This window comes from Aegilops tauschii, chromosome 7, assembly GCF_002575655.3.
Source record: "Aegilops tauschii subsp. strangulata cultivar AL8/78 chromosome 7, Aet v6.0, whole genome shotgun sequence".
In the NCBI taxonomy this organism is placed as follows: Eukaryota; Viridiplantae; Streptophyta; class Magnoliopsida; order Poales; family Poaceae; genus Aegilops; species Aegilops tauschii.
In genome coordinates, this window is record NC_053041.3 from 95,804,020 (window position 1) to 95,829,246 (window position 25,227).

General features: G+C 43.2%; 2 protein-coding genes across 4 annotated transcripts; one reads left to right on the forward strand and one right to left on the reverse strand.

The window, feature by feature from the left end:
- Positions 1 to 13,041: 13,041 nt before the first annotated feature.
- Positions 13,042 to 14,088, forward strand: LOC109749049 (protein STRICTOSIDINE SYNTHASE-LIKE 10-like). The gene has a single exon (XM_020308049.1). It carries the CDS (start codon positions 13,042 to 13,044, stop codon positions 14,086 to 14,088), a length of 1,047 nt encoding a protein of 348 aa, XP_020163638.1.
- Positions 14,089 to 18,324: 4,236 nt separating this feature from the next.
- Positions 18,325 to 24,287, reverse strand: LOC109749050 (disease resistance protein RPM1). Of its 3 annotated transcripts, none has more exons than XR_002229516.4 (4): positions 23,971 to 24,257; positions 23,550 to 23,844; positions 23,308 to 23,397; positions 18,325 to 18,756 (listed from the first exon to the last, which is right to left on the reverse strand). XR_002229516.4 is itself a non-coding variant. In XM_073504689.1 (4 exons), exon 4 carries the CDS (start codon positions 22,562 to 22,564, stop codon positions 21,269 to 21,271), a length of 1,296 nt encoding a protein of 431 aa, XP_073360790.1. In that variant the 5' UTR covers positions 22,565 to 22,644; positions 23,308 to 23,397; positions 23,550 to 23,844; positions 23,971 to 24,287; the 3' UTR covers positions 20,320 to 21,268. The 3 variants fall into 3 exon arrangements, 2 of the variants coding, with proteins under 2 accessions (XP_073360789.1, XP_073360790.1); XM_073504689.1 differs by lacking the exon at positions 18,325 to 18,756 and adding an exon at positions 20,320 to 22,644 and having other exon boundaries at positions 23,971 to 24,287; XM_073504688.1 differs by lacking the exons at positions 23,308 to 23,397; positions 23,550 to 23,844; positions 23,971 to 24,257 and adding exons at positions 18,862 to 20,323; positions 20,580 to 21,256.
- Positions 24,288 to 25,227: the final 940 nt, after the last annotated feature.

A 25,227-nucleotide genomic window follows, 5' to 3' on the forward strand; every position in this document is an offset into this window, starting at 1 on the left:
AGAGTCTGGATTAGCCAAGTCAGCATCAGCATTTGGTTCGGAAGACTCAGTGGTCCTCTTCTTGGCAGGTTTTTTGATAACCTTCATCTTGGGGCGAGGTGTCTTGGCCGGTTTATCCTGTGGTTTCTTCTTCCAGAACGGATCATCGGCCTGTTAAAGATGGACAAAATCTTGAGAGAAGTATTTACAAAGGAGCAAGCTAAAACAAAAAAGTTGTGATTCTTACAGTTGGCGGTTTATTGGAAATGCAGAAAGGACTTAACCCGGTCTGGCTACAGATAGCTTCCGGTTCATTCGATATTTTCTTAACAGCCTCAGTAACTTCAGCTTCTGTTAGCTGAATGTCGATATGTCGTTGAGGGTCTTTAAATCCCCTGTGTACTCACACATTAAACCGGGGCGCCGGCTTAAGGGCAGAACGCTCCAAGATATCCAGCAGCGAACAAAATCAACACATGTTAAACCGTTTGCCATAAAGGCTCTGAGCTTTGACAGTTGTGGCGCATAGTTGGACCGTTCTTTGGTAGTCAGCCTCTGAGGAAATGGATGAGTGTTGCTAAGCCGGTGAGGACGGTAACCTGGCAGAGGATTCTCATCAGTTGCAGACGTGTCTCGGCAATAAAACCAAGTTTGATTCCAGTCCTTAGGGTGACTATGAAGCTTGGCGTGAGGGAAACTGACATCTTTCCTCTTCTGAATTGCCATTCCACCAAGTTCGGTATTGGGCCCATCTGTAAACTCAGTACGGCGGTCCAAGTAGAAAAAATCTCTGAACAGCTCAACTGTGGGCTCCTCTTGAAGATAGACCTCACAAAATACTTGGAAATTGCAAATATTGGACACAGAGTTCGGTCCAATATCTTGAGGGTGGGTTGGAAGCTGGCAAGCACATCTCAGAATTTTTTTGAACCGGGAGGGCTAAAGCCTCGGCCCAGATGGTCAGCAAACACGACTACTTCTCTGTCCTTGGGTTCAGGAGGATTTTCCGGACCAGGAGCCCTCCAGTGGATGACTTCTTTCTTTGCTAAAGCGCCCGTTGCGACACATCTGTCTAGTTGTTCTTCAGTAACCCGGGAAGGAACCCAGTTGCACTCGTAAACTTGTTTGGCCATTTTAATGGAAAGCTGAAACATGGTTGTTGCCGGTTTAAGATTTATATAATGAACAAGTATAAAGCATCGCAAGAGCAGAAGAAGACAGAGGTATGTACACATTGTTAAACCGGAGACAGACATTGGAGAAGGTACAAAGATAAAACGGCTTGGCGGTTTAATAGGGGACTAATGGTACTTACCGGATCATCATTTTTATAAAAATTAAACCGCCTGCTCTGGTATAGAAGGTACAAGTCTAAGATGCCTAAGTGAAGGAAAAACAAGTTTCACAGATTGACATGGTAATTTCAGATCTGTAGCGTGTTGATAAATCAAAATATATTCCGATCTAAAGCGCAGGTGTTTAAGCAAGTTTAACAGATCCAGATGAGTTTTTTTCTACACAAAGCAGATGATCTAAGGATGAAAAAGGGGATTATAACTACAACTGTGTAAGAAAGTGGCAGATCTGAAGTCATCATTTACGCTATGAAGAAGAACAGGGAAGAATAGTTTCAAGCCTCGAGGAACACCGAAACCCTAATGATAGATCTAAAGCAAGGGAAAGGAAAACTTACTGATGTTGACAGAGCAGCGGAGGAGCGCCGCGTTTCTCTGGTGCGTTCAGGTTGATGCAGCGGCCGGAGTTGAGGTCGAGGGCGGAGCTTAACGACAGCGGCCGTGCGTGAGGGCTAGGTCGGCTCGAGGAGGAAGAAGAAGCGAAGAGGCACGGGGGGGGGGGGGAATGGAAAGGACCCCCTGGTACTATTTGTAAAGGTAAAGGGATAAGTGGCAGGCGCGAAAATCGAGGAGCCCAAAAGTTGGATATGTGATGGAGCTGTTGCCTCGATTGTCGGAGGCTCATTAATGAAGGTGAGCTATATGCAATCTTTAATAACAGGTGACGTCATGGCGGTTTATCATGATCCTGGAGATGACGTCATGGCGGTTTTATGTGAAGGTGATGAAGGAAGAATTTTTCTCAAAGTATTGAAGACTGACATGAACGAGTTCAAATCAATCTGGGGCCTAAAGTTGGGGATATTACTGCTGGGTGTAAACCGGCCAGGAGAGGCCGGATTACCCCCAAAATGAGTTATTTATATTTGAAGCCCATGAAGATGAGGAGTATGGCGCTTTATGAAGGCCGAGGGCCCAGAGGCAGGTTATGGCCTGTAGACATAAACCGCCATAACATATGTAACTTGTGTTGTAAGATAAGAAAGGTAGAAACCGAGCCGGATACGTTTATGAGCCGGCCTCGGGATTCTGTAAACCGCCGGGCGTCAACCTGTGTATATAAAGGGACGACCCGGCGGCGGTTTAGGGACAAGAAACAACAACTCGAGAGCCAGGCATAGCGAATCCGCTCCATGGTCATCGAAACCCTAGCAATTCCACAACAACTGGATTAGGCCTTTACCTTCACCGCAAGGGGCCGAAACAGTATAAACTCTCTGCGTCCTTTGTCCGCTTTAACCCCTTTAAGCTAACCCGTCGCGATGGCTCCATGACTAAGTCCTTTCACTAGGACATCTGCCGTGACAAAACCACGACAGCCTCAAAACACTTGAGACCAAAAGGGCGAATGTGATTCATATAGTAGATATGATCAACATAAAGATGTTCACCATTGCTGACTACCCCATCTCACGTGATGATCGGACATGGGTTAGTTGATTTGGATCATGTATCACTTAGATAACTTGAGGGATGTTAATTTAAGTGGGAGTTCATTAGTAATTTGATTAATTTAACTTAATTTATCATGAACTTAGTTTTAATAGTTTTTTCATATCTATGTTGTAGATCATGGCCCGTGCTACCGTTCCCCTGAATTTTAATTCATTCATAGAGAAAGCTAAGTTGAAAGATGATTGTAGCAACTACACGGACTGGGTCCGTAACTTGAGGATTATCCTCATTGCTGCACAGAAGAATTATGTCCTTGATGCACCGCTAGGTGACTGACCTGCTGCAGGAGCTACTGCAGATGTTATGAACATCTGGCAGACTCGATCGTATGACTACTCAATAGTTCAGTGTGCCATGCTTTATGGCTTAGAGCCGAGACTTCAAAGATGTTTTGAATGGCACAGAGCATATGAGATGTTCCAAGAGCTGAAGTTGATATTTCAAGCTAATGCCTGGGTTGAGAGATATGAAGTCTCCAACAAGTTCTATAGCTGCAAGATGGAGGAGAACAGTTCTGTCAGTGAACACATACAAAAAATGTCTGGGTATCATAACCACTTGACTCAGCTAGGAATTGATCTTCCAGTTGAGAGGGTTATTGACAGATTTCTTCAGTCGCTGCCACCAAGTTGCAAAGGCTTCGTGATGAACTATAATATGCAAGGGATGACAAAAACAATTCCTGAGCTCTTTGCAATGCTTAAGGCCGCGGAGGTAGAAATCAAGAAGGAGCATCAAGTGTTGATCGTTAACAAGACGACTAGTTTCAAGAAAAAGGGCAAGGGAAAGAAAGGGAACTTCAAGAAGAATGGCAAGCAAGTTGCCGCTCCCGTGAAGAAGCCCAAAGCTGGACCCAAGCCTGAAACTAAGTGCTTCTACTGGAAGCGGAACTGCCCCAAATACTTGGCGGATAAGATGGATGGCAAAGTGAAAAGAGGTATATTTGATATACATGTTTTTGATGTGTACCTTAGTAATGCTCGTAGTAGCGCCTGGGTATGTGATACTGGTTCCGTTGCTCATATTTGTAACTCGAAACAGGACCTACGGAATAAACGAAAATTGGCTAAGGACGAGGTGACGATGCGTCGGGATTGGTTCCAAGGTCGATGTCATTGCCGTCGGCACGCTACCACTAAATCTACCTTCGGGATTAGTTTTAGACTTCAATAATTGTTATTTGGTGCCAGTGTTGAGCATGAACATTATATCTGGATCTTGTTTATTGCGAAACGGTTATTCATTGAAATCAGAGAATAATAGTTGTTCTATTTATATGAGTAATATCTTTTATGGTCATGCACCCTTGACGAATGGTCTATTCTTGTTGAATCTCGATCGTAGTGATACACATATTCATAATATTGATGCCAAAGATGCAAAGTTGATAATGATAGTGCAACATACTTGTGGCACTGCCATTTAGGTCATATTGGTGTAAACCGCATGAAGAAACTCCATGCAGATGGACTTTTGGAATCACTTGATTATGAATCATTTGATACTTGCAAACCATGCCTCATGGGCAAGATGACTAAAACTCCGTTCTCCGGAACAATGGAGCGAGCTAATGACTTATTGGAAATAATACATATCGATGTATGCGGTCCGATGAGTGTTGAGGCACGCGACGGGTATCGTTATTTTCTGACCTTCACAGATGATTTGAGTAGGTGTGGATATATCCACTTGATGAAACACAAGTCTGAAACATTTGAAAAGTTCAAGAAATTTCAAAGTGAAGTAGAGAATCATCGTAACAAGAAAATAAAGTTTCTACAATTTGATCACGGAGGCGAATATTTGAGTTACGAGTTTGGCCTTCATTTAAAACAATGTGGAATTGTTTCACAACTCACGCCACCTGGAACACCACAGCGTAATGGTGTGTCCGAACATTGTAACCGTACTTTATTAAATATGGTGCGTTCTATGATGTCTCTTACCGGTTTACCACTATCGTTTTGGGGTTATGCATTAGAGACAACCGCATTCACGTTAAATAGGGCACTCTCTAATTCCATTGAGATGACACTGTATGAACTATGGTTTGGCAAGAAACCTAAGCTGTCGTTTCTTAAAGTTTGGGGATGCGACACTTATGTCAAAAGGCTTCAGCCTGATAAGCTCGAAGCCAAATCGGAGAAGTGCGTCTTCATAGGATACCCTAAGGAAACAATTGGGTACACCTTCCACCACAGATCCGAAGGCAAGATCTTTGTTGCCAAGAATGGATCCTTTGTAGAGAAGGAGTTTCTCTCAAAAGAAATGAGTGGGAGGAAAGTAGTACTTGATGAGGTAATTGTACCTTCTCTCGAATTGGAAAGTAGCACATTAGAGAAAACCGTTCTCGTGATGCCTACACCAACTGGGGAGGAAGCTAATGATGATGATCATGAAACTTCAGAGCAAGTTACTACTGGACCTCGTAGGTCGACCAGAGCACGTTCTGCACCAGAGTGGTACGGTAATCCTGTCCTGGAAGTCATGTTATTAGACCATGGCGAACCTACGAACTATGAAGAAGCTAGGATGAGCCCATATTCCGATAAATGGCTTGAGGCAATGAAATCTGAGATAGGATCCATGTATGAGAACAAAGTATGGACTTTGGTGGACTTGCCCGATGATCGGCAAGCCATTGAGAATAAATGGATATTCAAGAAGAAGACATACATTGATGGTATTGTCACTATCTGCAAAGCTCGATTTGTCGCAAAAGGTTTTCGACAAGTTCAAGGGGTTGAGTACGACGATACTTTCTCACCCATAGCGATGCTTAAGTTAGTCCAAATCATGTTAGCAATTGCCGCATTTTATAATTTTGAAATCTGGCAAATGGACGTCAAAACTGCATTCCTTAATGGATTTCTTAAAGGAGAGTTGTATATGATGCAACCAGAAGGTTTTGTCGATCCTAAAGGTGCTAACAAGGTGTGCAAGCTCCGGCGATCCATCTATGGACTGGTGCAAGCATCTCGGAGTTGGAATATACGCTTTGATGAGGTGATCAAAGCATATGGTTTTGAAACAATTCCTTATTTAACACTATCTTAAATTTCGTTTCCTTATTTAACACTGCATTTATTTTCTTCCCTATCTAACAACAAGCCTAAATTTTATGCCTTTTATGACACTTTCGTCCATTTTGAGCCGAAATGATACCTGAAAAGACCCTTTTGCCCCTTATGTGGTATGTGTGTGTGAAGGGTAGTAGCACACACATGCAACGGCAGCAGTAGCGTGCACACACACAGCAGCAGCAGCATGGACGCACACAACACACAACAGAGGCGGAGGACTCGGTAGGGGGAGGTCGTGCGCCTGCCCTACCTTGATTTAGTGCAAAAGCTTTTATACCGGTACGCTACATCGCTGCTTAAGGATGCATCTAGTCGTATAGATGGCTGGGATTGAAAAGAAAAGGCAGAGTTTGGTCATAACCCAAAATAGAAAAACCCAAGCACTAAGGCATCCATCGATCCACCAGCGCACGACCTAACTCCTATCCTCTGCATGCACGCACCAGGTGCTCCAGGCCTCTAACGTGTCGCCGCCGGTCCCAGCCGTCGTGCTACAGCTAGTGCCGCCGTTGACGGCCGCGCCATTCCCTGCCAGGTTTCCTCGTTGCTTGCAGTAGTACACGAGTACGCATACACATACGCGCAACATCGCACAAACGCGCACACAAACATACCACATGAGGGCAAAAGGGACTTTTCAGGTGTCATTTAGGCTAGAAATGGACAAAAGTGTTATAAAAGGCATAAAATTTAGACTCGTTGTTAGGTAGGAAAAAAATTATTTGTCGATGCCAAATAGGGCATAAAATTTAGACACAATGTTAAATAAGGAATTCTCTCTATGGTTTTATACAGACTAACAGTGAAGCCTGTATTTACAAAAAAGTTAGTGGGAGCTCTGTAGCATTTCTGATATTATATGTGGATGACATATTGTTGATTGGAAATGATATAGAATTTCCGGATAGCATAAAAGGATACTTGAATAAGAATTTTTCAATGAAAGACCTCGGTGAAGCTGCTTATATATTGGGCATTAAGATCTATAGGGATAGATCAAGATGCTTAATAGGACTTTCACAAAGCATATACCTTGACAAAGTTTTGAAGAAGTTCAAAATGGACCAGTCAAAGAAAGGGTTCTTGCCTGTGTTACAAGGTGTGAAATTGAGTCAGACTCAAAGCCCGACCACTGCAGAAAATAGAGAGAAAATGAAAGTCATTCTCTATGCCTCAGCCATAGGTTCTATCATGTATGATATGCTGTGTACCAGACATGATGTGTGCCCTGCCATAAGTTTGGCAGGGATGTACCAAAGTAATCCAGGAGTGGATCACTGCACAGCGGTCAAGAACATCCTAAAGTACCTGAAAAGGACCAAGGATATGTTTCTCGTTTATGGAGGTGACGAAGAGCTCGTCGTAAATGGTTACGTCGATGCTAGCTTCGACACCGATCCGGATGACTCTAAGTCACAAACCGGATACGTATTTATATTGAATGGTGGAGCTATCAGTTGGTGCAGTTCCAAGCAGAGCGCCGTGGCGGGATCTACGTGTGAAGCGGAGTACATAGTTGCTTCAGAAGCATCGCATGAAGGAGTCTGGATGAAGGAGTTCATAACCGATCTGGGTGTAATACCTTGTGTGCTATCAAATGTCACAACATAACTGGGTGATCATAAAGATGCTCTACAAGTATCTCCGAAGGTGTCTATTGAGTTGGCATGGATCGAGAGTAGGATTTGTCACTCCGTGTAACGGAGAGGTATCTCTAGGCCCTCTCGGTAATACACATCACAAGAAGCTTGCAAGCAAAGTGACTAAGGAGTTAGTTACAAGATGATGAATTACGAAACGAGTAAAGAGACTTGATGGTATCGAGATTGAACTAGGTATGAAGATACCGACGATCGAGTCTCAGGCAAGTAACATACCGACAGACAAAGGGAATTACGTATGTTGTCATAAAGGTTCGACCGATAAAGATCTTCGTAGAATATGTAGGAACTAATATGGGAATCCAGGTTCCGCTATTGGTTATTGACCGGTGAGGCGTCTCGGTCATGTCTACATAGTTCTCGAATCTGTACGGCCCGCACGCTTAACATTCGTTGACGATATAGTATTATATCTGTTATGTGATTTAGTGACCGAATGTTGTTGGGAGTCCCGAATGAGATCACGGACATGACGAGGAGCTCCGGAATGGTCCGAAGGTAAAGATTGATATATAAGACGATGCTGTTTGGACACTGGAAAGGTTTCAGAGTGTATCGGGTAGTCATCGGATCACCAGAAGGGGTTCCAGGAAGCCCCGGGAGGTTAATGGGCCTTATGGGCCAAGAGAGAGGAACACACCAGCCCACAAGGGGCTGGCGCGCCCCTTCCCTTGGCCGCCGGCCCTAGGGATGGAAAGGGGGGAGGGCTAGCCCCTCTTTCCTCCCCTCCATCACAAGTTGACAAACCAGCCACGATCGCCAAGGAATAGAGAGAAACTATAGCTCGGGCAGCCTGATAAGTACATAATCCTTATGTATGTAGCTATAGCATGGGCATCCTAATAACTTTAGCATGAGCAGTTTGATAACTATGACATGAGCAGCCTGTTAACTATAGCATGAGCAGTTTGCTAACTTTAGTATGACAAGTCTGGTAACTATAAACGAATAACCTGATAACTATAGCAAGAACAACCCAATAACTACATAATAACCAAATTGGTAACTATACCATGAACAACTTCAAAACTTCACCATGTGCTATTGGGTAACTGCATAATTACCTCGACTACTGTATCTCGCGAGAATTGTTGAAATCAACCTTGTCCTCGGGTAGCCTCTCCATTACCGACATCATCTATGGTTACAAAATGTGATGCATTGATGGACTAGAGAAACCCAATAAAAAAGAAAAAAACAACCTTTTCTGATATGGTAGTAAAGATAAGGGTTTGAATACCTTGTTTACGTATAGTGGGTAACAACCAAAGATGGTTGAGTTGATTATTGGGGTCAGTAGCAACTCAATAGACCCGAGTTCAAATCCCGGTCCATGCAATGTCTTTGTCCCCCCATCCCCCGTAGCAAGCAAAATCGGGAAACTGGTAACCAGGTGAGTGGAAAAAAGTTAAGTGAGGCGGTGTGGGAATAAAAGTTCCCATGCAAAAAAAGAGACTTGAAAATCGAGTGAGTGAAGAAAAACACTTGGTGAACCGGGGTGTAATGATAATACCCACACGAAAAAAGAATTGGGAGACCAAAAATCAAGTAAGTGAAAAAAAAACCGAGCAGTGAACCGGTGTGAAAATAAGAATGGGTGAACCAATTCACTCCCCTACGCTGCCCAAACCTTGGTAAGGTTTCCTTCATACAAATAAGATTGTAGTTCAAATATACCAACTAGGTGGTAGTCTTGTTGGCTAGTATAGCTATTAGTACTCATCACGTTGGTTTTGAGTTTGATGCCAAGCTTTGGTATCTATTTTTTGGTCTAAAATACTGGACGTAGAGCGCACTCTGGGCCAACCATATGATGGGAAATTCTACCCGAGGTGGAGAGGAAATCATGGTCAACACTCCAGCAGCTCATGTTTCGTCCGCCCCCCCCCCCCCCCCCCCCCCCCTCAAATCGCTCGCGCCCCCACGAAAAGTGCCAAAATTGTCCTAGGTTCGCACATATCACGGCCGTGTGAACGTGATCGGATGGCTCGCAGCTAGTATCCGACTGCAAGTTGCTCTTTTTATTTCATACTCATACTAGCAAGTTACTACTAGTATCCTACTAACTAACTGAATCCACCACCAAATGGAAATGGAAGACCAAACCCAAAGCAAAGGTGTGCTGTTTACACTGTCTCATGGTCAACAACCAAGGAAGGCTCACTTAATCAATCAATGGCGGTCACTAATACCTTTTCTTTTTTGAGAAAACACAAACCCCGACAAAAACAAATCTAGCAAATATGTTGACTCGTCTTGTCAACACAAACGTTGTATCACTAAAAGCATAGCGCCTGAAAGACTAAAATAAAATCTAGCAAACATGCGACCGCTCCATGTTAACTCCAGAACTTGAATCCAGACCAACCGGTTTCACCAGGAGAAGAAACATAACCATCTTTCGTTCTTTCTTTCTATCTTACTTTCTTGTTAAAAAACTAGTCTTTGGGTCTGTTTCAGCTCGGATCTGTATACCGAAAAGGGATCCCCGCTTTGTATACAAAGCAACCAACCGAGACAACGAACGATAGGTGCTAGGGCGGAAGCAGCACAGTCACGCCCAATAGAAATGAAAGAGAAAATACAAGAGAAACAAATGCCGACAACGGCGGATCGACAAAAAATGAAGAAGCCTCGTGACGGCTGCATCCACCAGAGATCACCCACCAAGCTCCGGGCCTCCGAAGCGCCGGTACCAATCAACACCTCCAAGAAGGGACGCGACGACGACGACGCTGCTGTCAAGGGTTTCCCCCGGTACGCGGTGAGGAGAGAGGAAGGGTAGCCCCGACGCCCTCCAGAAGGTCCGGCGGCACCCTCATGCGCCACCGCGTCGGTGTCGGCCAAGCCAACTGGGATTTCTCCCAATCCCAACCTCCACCTCGGGCACTCCGGAGCTCGCCACCAAACCGAGCACCACCCTGCGCCAACCCGGTCAAGAAGCTTCCCACGCTGTCTCACCACGGCAACGCGAAGCATGACCTGCACAATGAAGAAGAGGAGCCGGGACTAGGGCAACAACATCGTCGGCACGCGTGTGGGCCCCACCTCCACCGTCAACGACGGTAGCTGGCCGGAGGCAATAGCAGGAACATACCAGGCCCGTGGCCGCACAGGCCAGGCCGGGATCTCCGAGGCCCGTAAAGTTCCCGCCTTCGCGCTGCAGCCGGCACGCCGTCGGCGTTGCCGCCCCTGTCCAAGCCGCTCCCCTGCCTCTCCGCACAGAGAGCGTCAAGGCCGAGCTGTAGCCGGCCCGCTAGGACCCAGATGGGGCCCTATGGGCCCAGATTTGGGCCGGGGTCGCGAAACCGGCCACCCAGCACCACCGGACCGCCCCGCCGCCAAGTGGAGGCACCAGAAACTCTCTTTCAGCTCGGATCTGTATACAAGAGCAAGGAAGGAAACAGTCTTCTTTTTCACTGCCACAGAAACTCTCTTTCTTTCTTTCTTGCTCAATTAATTTTACTCCAACTGCACTATATACTTGTATATGTGGACTACTACGTGTATGTCTGTTTTAACAACTCAAATCGTTGCTGGCAGGGTCTGCTTTGGTCCACTCAAATAATACAGTAGGTTCTATCTTCTCTTTTCTTTCCTCTCTTCCTCAGGCAATCAAGTCAAATCAGTGCCATTAGCTGCTGCATTAAACATATGGGCCTGATGTGTGTTAGTGCATATTTTACTATCCATGAAATGAGTTAATGTATTTTGAAAAGTGTTCATGTCAGTTGCGAAAATGTTTTATAGAAAAGATGACAAACTTAGTTATATTAAATTTTAATTTATTTTTAATAGAAAAAAGTTATAATATAAAAACAAGCATTGTACTATGTGTAGATCGGTGAAAATTGCTTGACCATTTTCTTTAATGGATTCATAATAATTAATCTAATTATGAAACCCAAAAGGCACTAAAAAAATTTATGATAAAGAATAAAAAATATTTTATATAATAAAAACACAAAAGGAACAAAAAACTAAAAAGTATAGAAAATAGGGTCGACGAACACCCGCTAATCTCAGCCCAATTAGGAGTGTGGCCCAAATAGAGGAAGTGGCAGGGCAGTTGAGGACCATATCACAAGCACAAAGAGTTCCTCCTGCGTTCAGGAAAAAGAAACTACTCGACGGCGACAGGAATACGGGTTGATTCTACGAATACTCATCGTCTTTTTTTCAAAATTTCAGATGGACGAGTACAAGCAGTTTTGTCTTTATTAGTAGATATAGATAAGATATAAGATATATTTCAATGGATGAAAATGTTTTGCATGGAACTAATGTGTTCCAACATCTATGAAAAAAGAGTTCATGAATGTTTAATAAAATATACATGCATGTCAAATATAAGTCTTTTTAGACATTTCAAATGGACTACAACATACAGATGTATGTAGACATATTTTAAAGTGTAGATTCACTCATTTTGCTTCGTATGTAGTCACTTGTTGGAATCTCTAAAAAGACTTATATTTGGGAACGGAGGGAGTATAATGTTGACGCAATTTTGTTTAAAACAATTTAGAGGAGATAAATTGTTAGTGTGTAACAAAATACCTCAAAATATATTCTGCTATGCATGTAATATGTTAATGTATTTCAAAAATATTCATGTCACTTGTTAAAATATTTTGAATGTTACATCATTATGAATGATTTCGAGATATGTTTTGTGCAAATGAATATCTTTGAAGTATGACGGCATCGGTTATGAAAGTTATTCATGTATGGGAAGTACAATATTCATGTGTTTTCAACAGTTGTTCATGTAAATTCAAAAAATTGTTTCAGTAGATAAAGTGTTTTGCATGAGATAAATGTGTTCTACCATCTTTGAAAAAAAGTGTTCATGTAAGTTGAATGAAATATAAATGTGTGCCAAGCAAAACGTTCACACAAGTTTAAAAATATTATTCACATACGAAAATGGTTTAGTAGATAACAAGAACTTGATATATACTCCCTCTGTAAAGAAATATAAAAGCATTTAGATAACTAATTTATAGTGACCTAAATACTCTTATATTTGTTTACAGAGGGAGTACTATTATACTCCCTCCGCCCGAAAATAAATGTCTCAACTTTATACTAACCTTACCACACAGTCCATGAAACATTTTAGTGTGTTTAGATGAGTGTTCACGGCACTAGTTAAAATGTTTTTAAAACAAAAATGATAAACTTTGTGCTAAATTTTAACATTTTTCTTCAACATGGAACTTTGTGTTAAAAAAAATCCGTCAACGCAAAAAAAAAGGAGGATAAAAACACGGACAAAAAGCAGCACAGCGAGTCGCAAGGACCAGGTTGAATCGGAATAACTCGAGGACACGGATAGGGACTTGTACTCTCGCCGTCGCCGAGGAGGACGGCCGACTCTTGCCGGGACTCGAACCCCTCCGTCCTAATATAAGAACAGAGGCACCCCTGTTCTCTCCACCAAACAACCAATCCATCGACCAGAAGAAACACAAGCTCTCGAGACAGCTAGCGAAGCAAATCGACATGGCGAGCGGCACGCGGGGTGTCGCCGCGGCGACTATCTCTCTCGCCGTACTGCTCCTAATCTTTTGCTTCCCGCCCAGCACTGCCGCGGCCGCCGGCGTCCCCAGCATCGACGCCACGCGGACGCGCCACCTGCCGCTGCCACGCGGGCTGCTGCGCGGCCCGGAGAGCGTCGCCTTCGACGCCAAAGGCCAGGGTCCATACAGCGGCGTGTCCGACGGCCGCGTGCTTAAGTGGAACGGCGACAAGCTCGGCTGGTCGACGTACACCTACAACCCCGACTACAGCAGCGAGGCGTGCACGGCGTCTCTCCTTCGCCCGGAGACTGCCACCGAGGGCCACTGCGGCCGGCCGCTCGGTCTGCGGTTCCACCTCAAGTCCGGGTACCTCTACGTGGCCGACGCCTACAAGGGACTCATGCGGGTCGCGCCGGGCGGCGGGGAGGCCACTGTGCTTGTCACGGAGGTTGATGGCGTGCCTCTCCGCTTCACCAACGGGGTGGACATCGACCAGGTAACCGGCGAGGTCTACTTCACGGACAGCTCCAGGAACTACAATAGGTCACAGCATGAGATGGTGACAAGAACCGGAGACTCGACGGGTCGGCTACTGAGGTATGACCCACGGACAGGAAAGGCCGTCGTGCTCCAGGCCGACATCACTTACCCCAATGGCCTCTCCATCAGCGCTGATCGAACACATCTAATCATCTCATCGACCGGGCCGTGTAAGCTGCTACGATACTGGATCAAGGGCTCCAAGGCGGGCACCATGGAGCTATTCGCCGACCTCCCAGGTTATCCAGACAATGTGAGGCCCGACAAGAAAGGAGGATACTGGGTGGCACTGCACCGTGAGAAGGCTGAGCTCCCCTTTGGCGTTGATAGCCACCTGCTAGCATTGAGGATCGACGCCGATGGAAAAATAATCGAGGAGATGCGGGGACCGAAGGGTGTGAGGCCAACCGAGGTGGTGGAGAGGAAAGGTGGCAGACTGTTCATGGGATCCGTCAAGCTTCACTATGTGTCCGTCGTCATGCGCAAATAGAGAATCAATTAGTAGATATATGTGAAATAAGGATTTTCCTAGGGCATGTGCCTTTTAAATTTTTTGTTATCATTTTGTTTTGACTGATTTTATTTGGAAGACAATATTAGTCTATTATATTAAGATAGGTCTTGTTTTTTACTACGTTCATGTATTCAATATAATGTAAGCAACGGGTTTTTCTGTAGGACTAGATAATAGCAGATGTGTCAATTCCAAAGACAGAAATAAAGCACTAGCATTGTTGTGAACATCACGATAGTTAGCATAGGAGTACAGGTTAGTATTCACAAAAATGAGAGAATCCAATCGTGCAAAAAGAGAACGACTTTGTAAGAGAAATCAATTGTTGACCAAATCGGAAATCAATCAAGTGACTGTTAGCAGCTTATATCTGGGTCACACAGCTTAGGTAAAAGAACCATGTTATCACGAAGCATCTCCACTGGTTTTCTTTATTTCTAACCATAATCATGAATTTGCTCATAAATAAATCAAGGAAAAGATTGGCCTAAGACCTTCGAGTTGTTACCAAAAATAAATAAGATACAGGTTCACTAATGATTTGAAACTTAATAGCAGAGTCACAACTTTGCCTTTTTCAGTTTGTATGATCTATCTGTTCTAATACATAACGGGGGCGTTTAAATGAACAGTGCAATAATATTTCATATAATTCATGATCTTTACCGAGCTATGACTTGGAACAAATATAAAATAGTAGTGGCTAAACAACATTCAACCTTGTAGTTGGACAATGTTATGTGTGCGTCATGTTTGGATCGCAGCAATTAGCATCACAATGGACAAACTAGCTTCCCGCCATACTTGCAATCATACATGTTTGGATGGTGGCCTTATGTCGTTTTAGATGATTAGCTGATAATTCTTCTGGAGTTGCTTAGTCGATAATATATATCCAACTATTCATATCCTTTCCACATGTTGGATTACACATTGAACCAAACCTAGGCTACAAACCATGACTTTGTACCATCAATCGATTTTCTTCAGGTTGCCTAGAAAAAAACCCGGGGTAATTTTGTCTCTCTTACGTCATGAAACGTATCGGTAGCTTCAAACTATGCAACATGATGTACTCACTCAGTCTAATATAAATTTATCTCTTTTACGTCATGAAACGTATCGGTAGCTTCAAACTATTTCCCGGTGTTGTTCTTTTGTAAAGGGTACTGATGCATCTCGAAGTACTCAGGCAGTCTGATAAACTATAATTTCGTCTCTTTTTCGTCATCAAACGTATCGGTTAATCTTACAATGTTGATATGCTCCTCACTTCAGGCGCATACTCCATGCCTATCGATTTGCATTTGTGATCAGCCAACACACTGGAAAACTTAGAAACTTGTGCTTGATCGTCTCCAAGAAGTAGAAACTAATGAACTATCAGAAAGTGAACGTGAAGGTGATTTTGTGAAATAGTTATTCAGTTGGGCAACAACCTTAAAAAAGATGACGAAAGCAAGGCCAAGGGGTTGTAACAGTTCTTGCGAAGCTTCTCCACATCAGAACTATATATGGAATTTTATGTGCCACCGCTGCTTGGTAAGGAAACGTCTGTATGTTCCTGAAGACTAAAAATACTGATTTGTCAATTCTCTTCACAAGCTTCTGATTTGTGTGGTCGTAATGTTGGCATGCTCATGAGTGGTGATGAATTCATGTTGTGGTAATGAAGTTATGTGATTATCTTTTTGAATTTAACCAACTAAACCCATTCTTAAATTTTTATTATTTCAATGAGATAAATTTTGGAAAAATTTCAGAATTTCAATATTTTTTCTTATTCTTTTTATTTATTCTTTCAGAAAGAGATAAGAGAGTATGTCAATGGTATTGAGACTGTCTTTCTAGGATGTGTGTTATCTCTGTAATCTATATAAAATTATGGGGGTTCTAATTAATTTGCTAAAATAGTAGATGCTTACCCTGATTTCTAACGACGCCGAGAGCATTTGTTAGGCGGGGGTGCATTGCTTTTTAGTAGTTCACAATGGTGATTTCTGCTATGAATTTCTGTTAATGTAATGGTATCTCGGACTGGAAGTTCACTCTTTTGATATCTTTTGCTGAAATGTGTGTAAAGGTATAGCTCTTTCATGATTTGAACCTTGCACCGGTAGAGTTTCGACAACACTATGTATGATCTAAACAATGGATGAAGATAATTATTGGAGCATTGTTTCAACAAATATATTTTTGTCGAAAGATATTTCTGATATTTTAGTTTGTGTGATATATTTTACATAGTACTACTTCAATATTTTGCGCTGGATTGTTATTGCGGTTACCAAAATATTTAAAATTATAGTGAAAATGTACAATAGCCAATAATACAATGGTTATTAACATTTAATGTCAAGACGTGTGCTGCACGTGCACGCTTACTAGTACTTAATTGCAAACGCTTTCTACCAAACATCTGGCAGGATCAATTCGTAAGGCCTATCATGCTCCATCGATTCTTTTTCAACCCACGGCATGGGTTGCTTTCCCAAATCCATTGATATCTGCACAAATCTTCTGATTTCATTTTTTACGAAACCCCTCCCGACTTTCTTGCTAGGTCCACCCATAAACCCTCCCAAACGGAATGTAATTGTCCCAAATTCCTTCATTGTCCTGTCTCCATCGCCAACCTCTCCAATCCCCTCGCTGCCCCGAATCTCTCCTGCATGAATTGACCTTGTGCCCCTTGCGGCCCTGAGACGCACTGCGATACCGTGTTGTCACATCCATTGGTTGTTCTCAACCCCATCGCTGCCCTGATCACCTACTTCATTGTCTCTCGTCCATTGCCTGCCCACCATTATCCATGACGGTCACAGGCTCACCCACTAGCCCGTCATCGTCCCGGTCATCTCCACTAGGTTTGGGCCCCGCGGCCTTCATTCCATCGCTTGGATGCGCTGTCTCGGTTCAAATATGATGGCAACCATCGAAGATTGCAGGATTCGTCCCACCCCACAGGCACCATCCTCATCTGACCTAGGTATAGTCTCTTATCCTTGTATAGTGCTAGTTGATTTCCAAACATATACATGTTCTCTAGTATTATTTGATTTTCTCTATGTGCATATATTGCTTTCCATTTTCCGGCGGGTGATTTTGCTCTGTACATTATGTGGTGAATCACTAAATCATCAATGAATATATGTGCATTTGGTATTTATAGGAAAAAATATGTTTTCCCATGTTGGCCGCATTTTTTGTTTTGTATTGCCTTTTAAATATCCATGATTCTAAGTAATAGTTCTTATATACCCAGGGCACTGTTTTCATGCTTCTTCTCCATTGTTTACATTGTTAGACATATGCTTCTTCGGGCTATAGTGTATGCTTCAATTGGTGAATAGCAACCGCTTCAAAAGTAGCAAATTAGCGTTTCTTGTTAAGAGAAAGAATCATGCTTCCTTTACTTTACCATATGCTTATAATGTAGACATGTAGTGTTGCACCACAACAATGTTTCACGGCATTAAATTTGTGCACCCAAATCTTGCCCAGAAAGCATGTAGATTTTCACAAATAAAATTTATATGCTTCTAGTGCATGATAGCATCAAATCATTGATTTTTCTAGTCATGCCTTATATGTTTTGATCTCTCAGTTCTCACATATGTGTTTACACCGATTAGGAGGCTCCCAGAGACCAAGCATGTCTGTGTCTGCTTCAGAGAGACAAGTCGAGTGTAGATTCACTCATTTTGCTCCGTATGTAGTCACTTGTTGAAATGTCTAGAAAGACAAATATTTAGGAACAGAGGGAGTACTTGTCAAGCTTACCGTCACGAGCAGTTTTGTTTGAACTTTAAAGATTTTCACTTACATGCACCTCGATTAATATATCTCATGTCGAAAGTCTGCATAGTAATTTTTCAGGGAAGGGCGATTGTCGATATCTTCTGTATAGTTTGGATTCAGGGGTTGCAGATACTGATTGATCGCTGGAAAATTGATTGTTACATGGAGCTCATGGATCGCCAACTGCTTGTGTTGATCCATAAGCGTGTCTCTGCATTGCATCAATGTATTGCTCAAGGAACCATGACACACAGGCGTCAACGATAAGAGTTAGGGGATATAGAACCGAGCAGCCAAGTAGCAAGTCACATTGCCTCAAAAAAAAAAAAGTAGCAAGTCACAGCAACAACTAAAGGCAGCAACCAGTGATTGATTGACAATAAATATGAATACCTGAGCATTATGAAACTTAAACCCAAGGTTTTTTTTTAGTTAACAGTCACAACTGAAATAGGCGATGCCGTATATTGTTCACAACAAGCGCGCGCGCACACACACACGGACATCAGTGCATAATTCAAAACAGCATACTACTGGGAATTAGTCTGAATGTAAAGCAACTCAGTCAGTCTTACGATAACTGCCATGCTATTTAAAAGCCATGGCCGGAATTAATCAACATGCAATATTTCCAAATTTCACAAGAAAAGGCGTACGAACTGTACTAGCGGTAGTGAACATGGAATTTCATTCACCATAGTGGAGGTGGAAACAGCATCAAACAGTGCAACAGTACGTCTTGACAAAGCAGAGGAAACCCTGAAGGTCCGTTGAATTCAACCCTTATTTTTCCTTGATCTGCATGGGGTGCAAATAATGAAGCATCTTCCTTCCAGCACTGACCTGCATAACCAACAGCATATCACATCAGCATGCCGAAGTTGTAAGATTCGAGACAACAAAGGAACCAAGTAGCAGTACTGGTTGGAAGGTGTGTGGCTGCCTTACGTGCCGACACACTTCCGGATGAGTGGCAGGTCAATCTCGGAGCGAATAGGCCCACCGCGTCCCTCGAATTGCAGAACATTGGCGCAGCAAGGTCAAGAAGTCACTGGTGATTTCGTACAAGGCTAGGTACTTAAGGGGAATGAGGAACTCAATGCCAGGTGGGACCTCTGTCATGTTGTTGAGGTTGACTAAGAATAATTTTTCCAGGCTTGCCATGGCACCTTGTTGTATTTCTAGCCGATTCAGATTAGGCAGGTCTGTTAAATAAAGAATCTTCAGTTTGGGAAACCACCCCATGAGAAATGTGAGCTGCTCTCCGTTGTATGCTCTCGTGAACTGTAGACTAGTCAAGTTTGACAGCTGAGAAAGGGATGGCAGGGGGTCTTCTCTGAGCTGCGACCAAAATAGAATCAATGAATACAAGTTCTGCCCCCCAACAGCTTGAAAGAGAGGAGATTCGTCCAACGCCCCTTCCGCTAGCCGTCCTCTCAAAGATAGCTTCTGCAAGCTTGGCAGGAGGACATTTAACAGGAGAACCTCGTTCTCATCACTTGCATTCACGTATAGGTTGGACAAACACCGCATCTGAAGTAGAGACTCACCGATGCGTCCACAATGCATTTGCTTCACATTCAATAACCTCAAGCTTCTCAGTTGCCTCAGCTCCCCTAAATGTCTAAGAGAATCATCTTGTGCTTCCAATGCTTGAAGCGTCTGCAAGTTTGTTAGCTTTCCAAGACCATTGGGGATATACATACCACTGCTACATTGAAACCCTTTCCAATATGGATCAATTACTTTCTCAACAAACAAGTGCCTAAGCTTCTTCAGTTTCACAATCCCACTAGGCAAGTCATGTATGCCAGATGCAAAAAGGTCCAGTGTCAACAAATTTGAAAGCTTCTCAATAGACCTCAGGAGCATCTTCACTTTTGAGTTACGCAAACCCAAATGGCGGAGATTAAAAAGATCTCCAATAGCTTCTGGAATTGTCTTGATGGGTAGACCCCTTAATTCTAGCACAGTCATATATCTTGACTCCTTACATAGCAGAAGTAGTAGAGTGAATGATGGCATGTTGTTGTCCAGTGTAACAATAGTTCGAAGTCTGTGTATACTAGAAAATGACTGCTGAATATCCTTGTTTAATTTATGCAATACCAATCGACGTCCATCCATCTCAACATACCCCCCACAATTAGCCTCACGTGTAACACCAAAACAGTTCTTGTGGCACAAATCAACGGCCAATTCACGTAAAATATCATGCATTCTGAATTTCTTCATCCTACCAAATCCATTCCTCTCAACTAGTTGTAGCATGTTCCTGTCAATCAACTCCTTCAGATAGCCTTCTGCCACTTCTTCTAATGTGCTTTCACCCCTCTCCTCGATGAACCCCTCTGCTATCCATAACCGTACAAGTTGTTTCCTTTTGAAAAGATAGTCTTCTGGAAATAAGCTACAGTATAGGAAACAACTTTTTAAGGGTGTTGGAAGATAGATGAAGCTCAAATGCAAGACATTCTGTTGAGTAAATAGGCAATTTCTCGATTAAATTAATCCACGAGTAAATCACTAGCATGGCATTGACACATATGATCGCATACTGACATTCAGTCAAAGTAGCACATACTACGCTAATTGCAGAAAGATCTACGTATAACGCTAGCATGGCTAAAACAGAAAACAGTAGGAGCGGGATAAACGAGTTATACCCTCCAGTAGGCCATGCAGAGGCCGCGGCTTTGGTGGCAGCAGCGGCGTCCTCGGCGGCCTTCTTGTCAGCTTCAGCTTTCTCGGCGGCGGCACGTTCGGCGTCGGTGGACATGGTGATGATGAAGGCGACGCGGACGTAGAGGAAGTAGACGATCGGAAGTGAGCAGTCGCGTAATCGCTGCCCAAAAACCTATTCGCCCCTCACCCCGTACAGGAATCAGAAGGGCGTGGTTTCGGAGACCTGCTCTCCCGTCTCCCGTGTACGCGGCGGACGGGATGGAGTCACCGGCGGCAGCAGCAGCAAGGGAACGACGGTGGACGTGCGCGTGGAGCAGATGTGATCTGTTCGTGGTGGCTAGGGTTAGGAGACACCACACACTTATAGGCGCAGCCGCGTGGAGAGACGTGGGCTCGACCCACGTCCGAGTCCGTGACAGCCCACGATCCTGGCAAAAATAAGCGCGTAGGTGTAAGCTCGGCTCGGCTCGGCTCAATCCCGCAACCCGCGGCGGGCGGCGGAGGAGGAGTGCGCGAGGGCCTCTTCTCTTCTCAAGCTCCAATAGCATGTAGAAGAGAAACCCTTATAAGGAGGTCCAACTCCTCTTCCACTTCCGGGGTGGGACTAAACTTCCCACTACACCTAGTGCCATATAACCCACATGGGCCCTTAGAGATTTTTCAGAAATTGCTACATGGGCCTAGAGCCCATCTCAAATTTCAGCACATTCCTTATGTGATCGAGACTCGAATTGTTAATCAGCTCCCAATTCAATTGGACATTTATTCTTCTCCATTCTTCCATAGTTTTATCACGCACATGCAAGAGGCTTCCAACTAACACAATAACAAGAGGCAAGCCTTTGCACTTGTTTACTATTTCCTCAGACAAAGGCCTCAACTCCGCAGGACATTCATGATTTCTATCTCTTGGGAAGGCTTTCTTACAAAAGAGATCCCATGCCTTATCTTCTGGTAAAGCTTCCAGTGTTAAGATACGCCCTCGAGAAGCAAGTGCAGCAACAACGCCTTCCCTTGTTGTTATTACCAGTCTGCTGCCCATATCATTATGAATAAGTGCCCTAGACAAGTCATTAAATGCTTCTGGTGTCCAAACATCATCCAATATGATCAAACACTTATGTTCCTCCAGAAATTTCTTCAATGTCTCTTCAAGACATGTTATGTCCATGGCCGCAATGTTAGATAGAACACTGACTTTATCTCTGAAAAGTTCCTTGATTATACTCCTCAAGACATCTTCTCTTGAATAAGTTTGAGAGATGGAGACCCAGGCATGGTAATGGAATTTCTCTCTTTCCTTCCTGTAGACATTTGCAGCTAAAGCTGTTTTACCAAGCCCTCCCATCCCCAACAACGCTATCACAGAGCATTCCAAATCATCACCTGCCAACCACCGCCCTAGTTTTTCTCTGTTCTTATCCACCCCCACTAGATCTTCTTTATCAAGGGAACGTGAAATGTTTGCTAGATCTTGGGACCTCTTGACAATGTAATTCGAGCTACTAGTATCGCCATTGATTATCATGGGAACCCAACGGTTTTTTGTCTCTGACAGGTGCATAAGGTCTTTCTCTATTTCCTTCACCTTGAAAGCTATCTGGTTCAAAGAAAGAAGAGATCTTGGTTTTCTAAACCCTTTTTTCAGGTAAAAGCAACAACCTATATCATGTTCCCGACCAACTAGATACAAGTACTCATCCACCATGTCCTCCATCACATGTGCTACTTTCCGTACCTCCTCCAACCATCCCTCGTATACTTGATTGTTGCGATTTCGAATGTCCATTTGACAGAGAACATCATGCATCACGCGAAGCTCCCTCACAACACGATTCATGCTGCCCTGTAGCTCTAGTAGCTGTGTCCCATACTTCGCAAAATGTGCGCTGGCCTTGTTCGCTGCTCCATTTGCCAAGGCGTTTCCGATCTTTTTAACGGCTAGTAGAATCACAATCTCTGCCATTTCTTTCTGATATTCACTGACGTCTCACTGTTTGGTGGTGAACTACTTGTATTTTTTCTTAAATATAATAAGAATGGCCACTGCAAAATGAAGTAACTGATGTATTAATTAAACTATTTCTTCTAACATTTGCCAGAACACTTTAAAACCCTCCAACCACGATGGAGAAGTGAAATAAGAAAAAAAAAATCATCCTAAACTCTTATTACAGATAGTTAACCTACCTAAGTCTAACCCACATACTCAAACAAAACAGTACTTACAAAAGAAAGATCATTTTTATACACTTGGACTATGCTATAGTCAACTGTGTCAAACTGAATGTGATTAACTAGCAAGAAAGAATGACACTCAAACAAGTAACCTAGCATGCATGCTCCGCTTCCATATACGCACAGGTCATGTTAAAATGACCCGAATGTTGAAATTTGAACCAAGAAAATGGGGAACCAATCTCAGTAGCCGCCAGCTTGCGAATATCAATGTTCTATTTTAAGAGGTTGACTAATGTAACAGTTCAGGGTATATTTCCATATTTTTCCCAATATCTATCTTACAATATCTTCAGATGTATGGAGAAACAAATGGCTAGAGCTATTGATTAAGCAAAGATGTATCACAATACAGAAAATGAATACGAAAGCAAAGCTATGATGTCATGGTAGTCATTAAGAGGTGTCAAATATATTGTACTGTAGCTAATGATTTTAACTAAAAGGATGGCAATCAAAACCTGAGCATACCTGCCAACTTGCTAGATCTTTATTTTGGCACCATCACAAGTTAAGAAGCTCGTCCTTCTTCCAGGAGAAATCTTTATTGTGCTTATGGTGCTGGAAGAAATCGCAATGCATTAATCAAAAAGTATACCAGGCTTGCTAACTTCACAAGATACAGCAGGAGTAATACTTGTTTTGCACTGAGGGAGATTAATTGTTCTGTGTACTACCTAACATAGCAAGAAAACTAGGGACAGATGACGCACCTGCCTTGTAATGGCTTAGATCTGGTCCATCTTGTTGACCTCCTTGTGTATTTCTGAATCTGATACCATCAGAATAGTTTCATGGATCCTCACAGAAAAACAGAGAGACCTTGTGCTCGGCTGGTCCTGTTGTAACTGAAGCTTAATCTTAGAGATCCTGAACTCTCATAGTCATGGGTATGACTGGAGAGTGTACTACCATGTTGTTGATGACAAGTAGCTGGATTTAATCTTCAACTTGAGATGTCCTTGTTGTCCTTGCTTTTACAGATCCAAAGAACAACCACCAGCTGGCCTGTAATGGCATGTCAAGCAAAACTGCTTATTTTCGCATCATCCTAGTTAGGGTGATGAATGTAGTAGTACAACCTGGGATATTGACAACAGAAATGAGGACAAAACCAAATTAAGGGAAACACACCTGGCTTGTAGTCGATGTAGATCCAGCCAGATTTGGGGAAAGTTAGTTTCGTTGTTGAAGCCAACAAGAACCAGCCAGTCTTGCAATCCTGATGCCCTTTAGACTTGCATACACACCTTCTGGCTGGTTAGCATCCCCCTTGCCTGTCTTACCGGTACAATAATTGCTCTTATTAACCCTTGAGATTTGTTAATCTAAACTTTGGAGAACTCAAGATGAGCAAGTCAAGGAAAGCAGCAGGAAGCATCTTAAGTTTAAAAAAATGACACCATCCTACTCTTTATATATCGTATTTTCTGTCTTCAGTCAGCACTGAAATTGTTGTAAAATAGACAAGTTGGAATCTTTGTCAATAATTAATCATGATAGTTGGTGATGGCAGCCTGGCAGGCATGGTTAACAGGTCAAGCTGGGCAACCCAATAAGCTGTCAGCGGTCGCTAACAATACAAAAATGTGCAAAAATAAATAAATTGAAAAGTGTCCCACTGAAAGCATTTGAACCCAGTAGATAAATGAGATCGATAGCGTCCTCCCTGCTGATATTTGCGCCTTTCCAGCATCCGGTTTGACCACAAGGTAGCCACAACAGACGCAACATCAACTCGACTCAAATAACTTCCCGTGACTAACACTGGCAATGCATTGGAGGATGCTTAACTAAGGCGAAGGTCATGGATGCAGAGAGTAATCAGAACTTAATTGGAATCATTAGTACTCCAAATTCTCACCCACATCCTACGAACAGCACAAAAACATGGTGCTATTTCACAATACTGTTTAAATCTGAACATGTTTTCTGATGAAAGCATTAGCACTTGAGATTTAATGATACATGTCCTACAATTTTATCGTGTAAAGTCCTGTGAGATACATATTACAACCCTTCCCCAACTTTAAGGAGACCAATCTTACATACAGACTGCTCTTGTACTTCTTTCTCTGAGATGCATTGCCCAGCCGAATCTTGCATTCTTTCTATCGTCGGTTTATCGCCTAACCCCATACTCCTATCTCAACTCTCAGATCGGCCTGGTTTTTTCAGCATGAAGGAGAGGGGGAAATGGGGATGCTTGGAAGGCCGTCAAAGGTTAATAATTTCTTGACTCCTGGTTTTTCAAGACAAAGAAACAACACTGTACTGACGTCTACACAAATTTCTGCAAAAGTTATCGTTTGTCGCAATGTCACGCCTGAAGCGGAAGAGGACCACACCAAGACGCAAAGTGGAAGGGCACCATCGAGTATGCTTGGTGCA